At 41.2% G+C, this 11,482-nt stretch overlaps 1 protein-coding gene across 1 annotated transcript; it reads left to right on the forward strand.

Moving 5' to 3' along the window:
• The first annotated feature begins 9,026 nt into the window (after positions 1 to 9,026).
• Positions 9,027 to 10,189, forward strand: LOC142194795 (N-acetyllactosaminide beta-1,3-N-acetylglucosaminyltransferase 3-like). Its single transcript, XM_075264165.1, has one exon. It carries the CDS (start codon positions 9,032 to 9,034, stop codon positions 10,184 to 10,186), a length of 1,155 nt encoding a protein of 384 aa, XP_075120266.1. The 5' UTR covers positions 9,027 to 9,031; the 3' UTR covers positions 10,187 to 10,189.
• The last annotated feature ends 1,293 nt before the right edge of the window (positions 10,190 to 11,482 follow it).

Consider the following 11,482-nt stretch of genomic DNA (forward strand, 5'->3'; position numbering starts at 1 on the left):
CCGTGCATTCAGCAGAGCTGTGTGTGTGCGAGGATCCTACTGTGGTAACCGTGCTGTGTAATGTAGCAGAGCTGTGTGTGTACAAGGCTCCTACTGTGGTAACCCTACTATGTGCATGCTATGTGTGATGTAATAGAGCTGTGTGTGTGTACGGTGCTCCTACCATGGTAACCCTGCAGTGTTTATGCTACATGTGATGTAGCAAAGCTGTGTGTATGGAGCTCCCACTGTGGCAACTATGCTATGTGTGATGTAGCAGGGCTGTGTGTGTGTGTGTACAGTGCTCCTACTCAGATCGGACCACAATGGAAACTGCTGTGGACCGATCTTAGACTCCGCCTCCTCCGGCACAACCAGCGTTGATTGGCCTAATGCTGTACTCTATATGGCATTTGGCCAATCAACGCTGGTCAATGCATTCCTATGGGAAAAAGTCAGCTCGCACATATCGCAAGCTGACAGGGATCCCGACCAGATAGAGCCCCAAAGAGCTGGGTGAGTAACATTCTCCCCTAAATAAAGGTAAGAGAGAGCAGCACCCTGTCTACCTGGATGGCTTCAGACTTCTCTGGGCAGTAGAACACAATGGTAAGAAGAAAGGAGGAGGAGGGTTTGTGATGAAGGACATTTGGGGCTTTTTTTCTTTTTTGTGGTTAAAGGACAATAGTGCTGATGCAAGATACCGAACTATCAGCTGTGAGCATGAGATCTCACTACCTACCAAAGGAACTGCCACATGTTATCATGATAGCTGCATATGTCCCCCACCTCTGCAAAAAAAAAAAATGTTTCTGCCTGTTATATCTACATGCTGTGACCCCCCTCCTCATGTCCTCCAACCACATTCGGCTGTATTATTAACATCACTTCACACAGAGAACTAAATGATCCTGCAGTGTGTCTGTGTTTCTTTCTTTTTTAGTTGCTGTGATTCCTAGGATTTCTCTATCTGCCATGAGCTTGTATGTGTTTTCTCTCTTGTTATATACTACTGTACCATCTCTGAAACTGTATCACTGAAATTTCCCCATTGTGGGACTATTAAAGGATTATTTTATCTTAATCCCTAGCTAACCCTGCCTGTAGATCTATCCCTGTCTCACAGTCATATAGTTCACAGTCTCAAATTAACCGAATGTTAAATCCACCATTCCTATAAATTGGAGGTCATCTGATTTAGCCAGCCAATTACTTTTTCCGATTTTATTTCAATGGCTCCGTTGTCGTAGTTCCTGTCCCACCTCCCCTGCAAAGTTATTGGTGCAAAAAAAGCGCCAGGGAAGGTGGGAGGGGATACAAATTTTTACTGTGTTTGCCTCGTCGTATTCGATTGGAATCAAATACCTCGAACGGCCTGATATTCGATCGAATATCTATACGAACAGTGTTTGCTCATCTCTAGTAGTCAGGTTTCCTTCGCTATGTCTAGGAGACCACGTGGGTGTCTACCAAACACCAACTCAAATGGGGAAACCTATGGAGGACCGTGGTACTTCCCAGACTGCAAACATTAAGTAGTGCAGTAGGCAATCCCAATCTTTGTTGTCCTTGTTAATAACCCTCTTTAGCATGCCCTTAAGGGTTTTATTGAACCTCTCCACAAGGCCATCTGTCTTGGGTTGATATACAGAGGTTCGCAGGTGTTTACTTTTCAGGAGCTTTCACATCTCTTTCATTACCTTGGACATAAAAGGAGTCCCTTGGTCAGTCAGAATCTCCTTGGGCATACCTGTCTGAGAGAACATATAAAAGAGCTCCTTGGCAATTAACTTAGCTGAAGTATATCTCAAGGGTGCAGCCTCAGGGTATCGTGTAGCATAATCTAACACCAATAGTATATTCTGATGCCCCCTAACTTTACAACAGGACTTACCAAATCCATGGCCACTCTTTCAAATGGTACTTCTATAATTGGTAGGGGTACCAAAGGACTCCTGAAGTGTAACATAGGAGCAGTTCATTGACACTCTGGGCAGGAGATATGATATTCTTGGATATGCTTATCAATTCCTGGCCAATAGAAACGCTGAAGAATGCGCTCTTTGGTCTTTTTGTACCCCAGGTGTCCTCCTAACACTTGCTTATGTGCCAAATCTAATACTACCCTTTGATAGGGCCAGGGCACCTGGTTCATTGATATATAGCGGAACTTCTTATCAGCCCCTGGATACTGGGGTTCACCGTTTATCACCTTTACGTTTCCTCTGTCATGAGCCAGATTAGGATCTCGCATCTTAGCAGTCCCCAAATTGTCCGTGGACACCTTGAGCTCCGCCATCTTGGGAACTCCCTTCTAACCTTCAGCATCACCAGCTAATACAGACAGGGGAAAATTACTTCCTTCTGGGTAACCTCTACAGCTGGTGTTTCTTTCAGGATCAAAGATTTCAGGGTTAAACTTAGTCAAGACATCATCAACATTCACATTTTAAGGACATGGTAAACTCTGCTTTTTCCACATATCGCAAAATAGAGGAAAATGCTTCCCTATGATCACATTATGGAACAGAGACTTAACCACTCTCATTTTGTGGGAGACGGGCCAGAGGTAGTTGTTATGGTTACCTTTGCAACAGCATACTCTCCAGTTTCACTATGTATGCACAAGACTCCAATAATTTTACCATTGTACAGTGCAGGGTTGACCAAATCATGGTACACCAGAGTTACCAGGCTCCCAAAGTCCACGAGAGCCAGTACAGCACACTTTGCTACAGTCACAATACACATCTATGGTTCCATCACAGTTTCTGCCGAACAAGCAGGTTTGGCAAATAATGACACCCGCCTGGAACTGCTGCAGTTCATGCTGCTATGCTTGCACTTGCTGCTGTCGCCTCTTGGCTTTCTTCAGGGCTTTTCACTGCTGTGACAACATTTGCTGCTGCTGTAGGTTTACCTGCCCAAACAGTTTTACAAAGTCCTCTATGCTGGAGATCTCCTATGCTGCTAGCAAGCCACACGAAGTGTGCATAACACGAAACGGTCTTCACTTTGTTGCCAAATGTTACCATCTTCCTCATGTATGTACTATTTTTAATGAAGATGGAATAAAGTAGTTTTTCGTTTTTAAGATGCTGTGGTGAGTTCCCTGAATTTTTCTCTCACATCTACAGTCATGGCCAAAAGTTTTGAGAATGATACAAATATTAATTTTTACAAAGTCTACTGCTTTCAGTTTTTCTAATGGCAATTTGCATATACTCCAGAATGTTATAAAGAGTGATCAGGTTAACAGCAATTACTTGCAAAGTCAATATTTGGCTAGAAAATGAACTTTATCCCCCAAAACAGATTTCAACATCATTGCAGCCCTGCCTTAAAAGGACCAGCTAACATCGTTTCAGTGATTGCTCCATTAACACAGGTGTGGGTGTTGATGAGGACAGGGCTGGAGATCAATCTGTCATGATTAAGTAAGAATGACACCACTGGACACTTTAAAAGGAGGCTGGTGCTTGGCATCATTGTTTCTCTTCTGTTAACCATGGTTATCTCTAAAGAAACACGTGCAGTCATCATTTCACTGCACAAAAATGGCCTAACAGGGAAGAGTATTGCAGCTAGAAAGATTGCACCTCAGTCAACAATCTATCGCATCATCAAGAACTTCAAGGAGAGAGGTTCCATTGTTGGCAAAAAGGCTCCAGGGCGCCCAAGAAAGACCAGCAAGCACCAGGACCATCTCTTAAAAGTGTTTCAGCTGCGGGATCGGGCTACCAGCAGTGCAGAGCTTGCTGAGGAATGGCAGCAGGCAGGTGTGAGTGCATCTACACGCACTGTGAGGCGGAGACTCTTGGAGCAAGGCCTGTTCTCAAGGAAGGCAGCAAAGAAGCCACTTCTCTCCAGAAAAAACATCAGGGACAGACTGATATTCTGCAAAAGGTACAGGGAGTGGACTGCTGAGGACTGCGGTAAAGTCATTTTCTCTGATGAATCCCCTTTTCGATTGTTTGGGACATCTGGAAAACATCTTATTCGGAGAAGACGAGGTGAGCGCTACCACCAGTCTTGTCTCGTGCCAACTGTAAAGCATCCTGAAACCATTCATGTGTGGGGTTGCTTCTCAGCCAAGGGAATCGGCTCTCTCACAGTCTGGCCTAAAAACACAGCCATGAATAAAGAATGGTACCAGAATGTCCTCCAAGATCAACTTCTCCCAAACGTCCAAGAGCAGTTTGGCGATCAAAAATGCCTTTTCCAGCATGATGGAGCACCTTGCCATAAAGCAAAGGTGATAACTAAATGGCTCAGGGAACAAAACATAGAGATTTTGGGTCCATGGCCTGGAAACTCCCCAGATCTTAATCCCATTGAGAACTTGTGGTCAATCATCAAGAGACGGGTGGACAAACAAAAACCTACAAATTCTGACAAAATGCAAGCATTGATTGTGCAAGAATGGACTGCTATCAGTCAGGATTTGGTCCAGAAGTTGATTGAGAGCATGCCAGGGAGAATTGCAGAGGTCCTGAAGAAGAAGGGTCAACACTGCAAATATTGACTTGCTGCATTAACTCATTCTAACTGTCAATATAAGCTTTTGTTACTCATAATATGATTGCAATTATATCTCTGTATGTGATAAAAACATCTGACAAACACACATAAAAACCAGAGGGCAGCAGATCATGTGAAAATATAATATTTGTGTCATTCTCAGAACTTTTGGCCATGACTGTACTATTATATGACTTTTTAATAGTGAGCACTACAAGACTCATGTTGAGCAGCTGTCTTCATCCAGACACTATTGCCATTCTTTTAGGGCTCGTTCACACATGGGCAAAGGGGCAGATTTTGACAGCGGATTTCGCTTCAAAATCCGCCCCTTTACAATGGTGGTCTATGCAGACCGCCGGGCTTCTTTTTTCCGCATGGTTCTCAGTGTCAGGACAGACCAAGGCACCTCCTCTCTCTCCTCCCAGGATCTGCCCTGAAGTGCATGCTCAGCACTCTGCCTGTCATCTTCTCACAAGGTCTATATATTAGAAACTCCCATAAATTACACCAATTTCAAAACTGATTTAGTCAAATAATTCAACACTGCATTTGTGAAGTTTGTTAACCCTTTAAGTATATCATTGGAATTAAAACAATATGGAGGTGATCACAATGTACATTTTTTTTTCGAACTCAGGTCTCCAGCATTTCAAGGCTGCAGTGCTAACCACTGAGCCACTGTGTTGCCCCTCAGTTGTTGTTTTTTTTTCACTAATACATGCAATTTCTCCTGAGCACACAAATACCCAACATGTGGGTGTAAACTGATGTTTGGGAACACAGCAGAGAAGGAACAACACTGATTCAAATTAGGCACAACATATTATGCACTGAAATGATGTACAGGTAGTCCTCGGGTTACGACGGTCTCGAGTTACGCCGTTTCGTGGTTACGACGCTTAATACGACGCCTCATTCCGACTTATGCGGTTTTGCGGCGTAAGTCGAACTACGCGTAACTACGTGCAGCGGCGGAAGAATAGAGTCTGTACTGTACACTGTACCCGGTTACACAAGGAAAACGAGTCTCCTGCACGCCATAACAACCTTCATTATGGCTCCCAAGCGTAAGCCAGAATCATCTGATACCACAGGATCAAAGAAAAGGAAGGCCATCACCATGGAGGTGAAAGTGGATATCATCAGGAGATCTGATAAGGGGGAAACCCCAACAGAAATTGGCAGGTCATTAGGACTTAGTCGTTCCACTGTTGCTACAATCATCAAGGATAAGGTTCGTATCCTTGAACATGTGAAAGGATCTGTTCCTATGAAAGCTACAGTGATAACAAAGCAGCGTAGTGGGCTTATCATTGAGATGGAAAGATTATTGGTGCTTTGGTTGGAAGACCAAAATCAACGCCGTATCCCTGTGAGCCTTATGGTTATTCAGGAGAAGGCTAGGCGACTGTTTGAGGCGTTGAAAAGAGAAAAGGGGGAAGGAAGTGAAAGCGAAGAATTTGTGGCGAGTAGGGGTTGGTTTATGCGGTTTAAGGATCGTGCCAATTTCCATAACATTAAAGTGCAAGGTGAAGCTGCTAGTGGTGATGAGAAAGCAGCAACTGAGTTTCCTAAAGCATTTGCTGAGATAATTGAGGAGGGTGGTTACTGTGCTCAACAAGTGTTCAATGTGGATGAGACAGGCTTGTTTTGGAAACGTTTGCCTAACCGTACTTATATTGCCAAGGAGGAGAAGTCAGCACCAGGCCATAAAGTCGGCAAGGAGAGACTGACTTTGCTTCTTGGGGGCAATGCTGCTGGCGACTACAAACTGAAGCCCATGCTGGTGTATCAGGCTGAGAATCCAAGGGCACTCAAGGGCATTTCAAAGGGTCAACTACCAGTCATCTGGAAGTCTAATAGGAAGGCATGGGTGACACTTGCAGTGTTTGATGACTGGTTCACCAACCATTTTGTACCAGGCGTGGAGCGGTATTGTACCTCCAAGGATATCCCCTTTAAGGTGTTGCTAATTCTGGACAATGCCCCTGGACACCCTGCACATCTGGATGACTTTAACCCTAATGTCAAGGTGGTTTATCTTCCACCTAATACCACTGCCCTAATACAGCCTATGGACCAAGGAGTCATTGCTACATTCAAGGCCTACTACCTCCGAAGGGTCATTGGTAATGCTTTAGAAGCAACTGAAAAGAATAAGGACTTGACTCTAAAGGACTTTTGGAAAACATACAACATCCTTGATGCTGTGAATAACATTGCTGCTTCCTGGGATGAGGTTAAGCAGACCAGTATGAATGGTGTGTGGAAAAAACTGTGTCCTCAGTTTGTGAATGATGTCACAGAGGTCCAAGAGTCAGTGACTAGTGTCATAAAGAATGTTGTTGATATGAGTAAGACAATGAATCTGGAGGTGGAGGAGGAGGATGTCACAGAGCTACTGGCATCTCATGGAGAGGTGTTATCTGCTGAGGACCTTATTCAACTGGAGAAGCAGATGATAGAGGAAGAGGAAGACATACCAACCCCAGAACCCAAGAGATTTACAAGGCAGGGCTTGGCAGGAGGTTTTGCCCTGATAGAGGAAGGGTTGTCAAGGTTTGAGGCTGAGGATCCCAATACGGAGAGGTACACTAGGGTTGCCAGAGGAGTCATGGATTGCCTTAGGTGTTACAAGGAGATCTTGGAGGAGAAGAAGATGATCTCCTTCCAAACTAACCTGCAGCAGTATTTCAAGAATGTAGAGAGGCCTGCAGCAGATCCTGCAACAGATCCTGTACCCTCTACCTCAGCTGCCCCTCTTGACTCACCAGCCCCAGTATCTCCAGCACCTTCTGCAGCCTCCTCCCAATAAACCTGTTCTCTCTTTGGAATTGTTATCTTTGTTTATTACAGTACACTGTTTATTACTGTTACAGCACTTACAGTATTTCATTATTAAACGTACTGTACTGCACAATATTTTACTGTACCTGTGTTTATTGATAATTATGTAGGGTACTGTATTAGAATAGGTGTTTGGATAGGCTAAGTGTTTACAGTACAGTACTGTTCTTATGGTACAGTACTGTATGAACGTGTGGTCCGACTTACGTCGAAATTCAGTTTACGACGCCGCTTAAGAACGGATCAACGTCGTAAGTCGAGGACTACCTGTATACCATTTTCACCTTTCACAATCAGCTGCATATTTATTTATGGATTATAAGTGAATGCTCAATGTACCACTGGATAAAATCCTTCAACGGTGTTGTTTCCAAAATGCGGTTACATGTCAGGGGAATCCATTTTACTGGAGTTTCAGGAGCAATGTGGGCATAAACTACAGTTTTGGCACACAAGCACACAACAGGGCACAGATGTGAAAGAGCACTATGTAGCTTTCGGAGAGCAGATTTAGATGTTTGGTATCTGAATGCCATGTCATGTTTGCAGAGCCTCTAAAATACCAGAAAAGTGGAATTCCCTAGGAAGTGATCCCATTTTGAAAACTGTACCTCAGAATTTATCAAGGGGTGTAGTGAGCATTAGTATCCCAGACGTAAATGCACAGTGGGTGGTGAAACGTGAATATATATGTTTTTTGCAGTATGAGATGAATTTTGTAATAACACCATTTTGGGGTGCCTATAACTTACTGACTAAATTTTAGTAGCTCTCTTTAGTGGATTAAAAAAAATCAGTTTGTGACCTTTTAACTTTTACGATTACGGTGATACTATTTTATATTGTTTTTTTTTTTATGTGTTACTAATTTTGCAGAAAAAAAACCCATATGGGGACAAAAATCAATCATTTTTGCAACGCCATCTACTTAGATGAGTAATATTTTTATTTTTTAATTGAGTTAGTTGAGGACTTATTTTGTGTGACTTTTATTGGTGCTGCTTTGGGGTACATGTGACCTCCTGATCCCTTTTTTTTTTGTTCAAGGTGAGATGGTAAAAATCATTTTTTCCGGCATTTTTTTCCCCCCGAAATTCACCATGCATGTTAAGTAATACTCCATTTTTATTGTACCGATTGCTACAGTTGAGGCGATCACAAACATATATATTGTTTTTATTAATTTTACATTTTTTTTTATATAATTCATTTTATATAGGAGAGGACATTTTGCAGCTTTATTCATTATTTATTTATTTTTTTCACACTTTTACTTTTTTAATTTTTTTTTTTTTTTTTTTTTTTTTTTAACTGTTTAGTGATATCCCACTAGGTGACCTGAGCCAGCGATGCTTTGATCGCTGATTCAGTAATATACACTGCAATACATGTGTACACTTGTGTATTGCAGTGTATAGCGGAAGTCTGAGACAGCTGAATTGTAGAGATAAAATGCAGAGAGAAAAACTGCTAAAAAATGCAGAATACAAGTCATACAGTATAATGGGCAAAATTATTGTTATTCCTCCTGAATACACACTTTACTATTGTGGAAAGGTTAGGTACACTTTGTAGGTAATATAGGATGCTTTCATTTTGTGCTTATTGGCTCCTCAATGCTTTAGACATATTGTCATATCCTTTTATGTGACTTTTTTTTTTTTTTTTCTAGAGTGTCACCATGAGACTATCCTTTACCAAGTTAGAGGGCATAATCCTTCTATGTGTGGGTTTTGCTGGACTTTTGTTTATCATGCATGGAAGTGAGCTTGGAAATGAACCATCCACTTTGGCCAAACCGAAATATAAGCCTGTAAGTCTATCAAGCCTTTCTGCTGTGTCAGCTGAATTAAAAACACTTCAGTGGCTGCCTGTATGCCAGGAGAACAAATCGATGGAGAGTATTGAGGATTTTTCCAAACTACCTGCACATATTCAGTCTTTCTTGTTGTATAGGCATTGTAGAAGCTTTCCACAAATCCTTAACTCTCCAAATAAATGTGGAGGTTCAGCAGCGTCCAAAAATGTCTACCTTCTACTTGCCATAAAATCTTCCCCGGGTAACTACGAAAGAAGAGCCATCATTCGTCAAACATGGGGGGAGGAAACCAGTTACGAAGGTGCTCACGTGAAAAGGATTTTTCTTTCTGGAACTTCAACAAATGAACGTGAGGACCCGCATTTACGACAGCTTCTACAAATTGAGAGCCAAATATATGGGGATATCCTACAGTGGGACTTCCATGACACATTTTTTAACCTGACACTAAAACAGTTCCTGTTCCATGTGTGGTTAAATGAGTACTGTCCAGGAGCAAACTTTATTTTTAATGGAGATGATGATGTATTTGTCAATACTTTTAATGTAATATCCTACCTGCTTAGTCATGAAGCAGAAGAACACCTTTTTGTAGGCCAGCTAATAGCTAATGTTGGACCTATTCGTGAAGCTGGAAGCAAATATTATGTACCTGTACAAGTTACTGCTTCTAAATCTTACCCAATGTATTGCGGAGGAGGAGGAATTCTCATGTCCAAATACACTGCCCTTGCCATCTACAATAAATCTCAAGACATCCAGTTGTTCCCTATTGATGATGTTTTCCTAGGCATGTGTCTGGAAAAGGCTGGCCTTGTCCCAGCCTCTCATATGGGCATGAGGACAGTGGGGGTGCATGTACCTTCTGCCAAACTGGATTCATTCAATCCTTGTTATTATAGAGAACTGTTGATGGTGCATCGTTTTGTACCATATCAGATGTTAGTCATGTGGAAGGCAATTCAAGATCCTCACCTTGACTGTGGCCAGAAATTTTCAGTCTATTTAGGTTCATAATAGAAATGAGCGGTGGATGGAAAACAAAGACCCATAATATTATATATATATATATATATATATATATATATATATATATATATATATATTGTACTGTTGCCAAACACATGTTTAGTTTATTTGGTGGAGAAACTACTGTCAAAGCTGTATATATGTCATATGCTGATTTATTTTCTTTTGTTCATTAAAATGTAATTTAAAAAAACTTCACCTTTTATCATAATATATGCAATTTATGAGCTCGTTGACCATGCATCAGAAAAATACACTCTCTCACATATATACAGTTTCACATTTAAATGCATGAATGTTTTCTTTCTTTCTTTCTTTCTTTCTTTCTTTCTTTCTTTCTTTCTTTCTTTCTTTCTTTCTTTCTTTCTTTCTTTCTTTCTTTCTTTCTTTCTTTCTTTCTTTCTTTCTTTCTTTCTTTCTTTCCTCAAATTCTAACAGTTAATGCATATAATATACAGTCACCAAAACCAGCCTGATATAGCCCAGTGACACTTACAAAGAGGTGAATAACACAATAAAGAGTCAAAAGTATAGCACAATATACTTTGTATACCATAGTATACAGTCAAAAATACCAACCCAAGATGTAGTACAAGCAAGAGGAAAATAGCCACAACCTCCAATCTGCAACCCCAACATGTATTTTGCCCTGTAGCTTCCTCTGTGGGCTATGAGGAAGAAAGGTAATGATATCCAGAAATATGCTGACATGATCACAAAATCCAAATGTAAAGCACCATGGAATTAATGGTGCTATATAAATAAATAATAATAATAATAATAATCAAACTCTAAAAGCCACACCGGATTTTGGAACAGGTGCATTACATCACAAGCTCCCAGGCTGAGATATTAGGATAAGGGAAATCAGTATGCTCTAACAACAGACCAGACCAATGGCTTGATCAAAGCATTAACAAGTAGGCCTAAAGTAACAAAAGCATCTCAAAACACTAAAAAAAAAGTTTTTTAATTTGAGAGTAAAACAAATAATATATAACATAAAAAGTTAAAACCAAGGCAGAAGATAACGAAAGTTAAATCACAATGATCTAAAACCACTCCCAAACATCATCAAAAATCAATATAAAGAGTTCCAAAAAGATAGAAAATACCTCCAAATCTACACAGATTATGCTTGACACAATGTATATCAGGAGGCGTCAAAGGAAACACGTTAAGGGTCCAGTCACGCGGAGGAAAATGGTGAGGAATGTTGGGGAATTTCAGCGCTGAAAAAAAGCCTCCCATTGACTTAAATGGGTTCCTTTTTCTGCTAGCAAT

Source organism: Leptodactylus fuscus, chromosome 1 (assembly GCF_031893055.1).
Source record: "Leptodactylus fuscus isolate aLepFus1 chromosome 1, aLepFus1.hap2, whole genome shotgun sequence".
In the NCBI taxonomy this organism is placed as follows: domain Eukaryota; kingdom Metazoa; phylum Chordata; class Amphibia; order Anura; family Leptodactylidae; genus Leptodactylus; species Leptodactylus fuscus.

Coding starts and splice junctions, on each gene's coding strand:
- LOC142194795 (XM_075264165.1), top strand. CDS start 9,032: ATGAGACTATCCTTTACCAAGTTAGAGGGCATAATCCTTCTATGTGTG.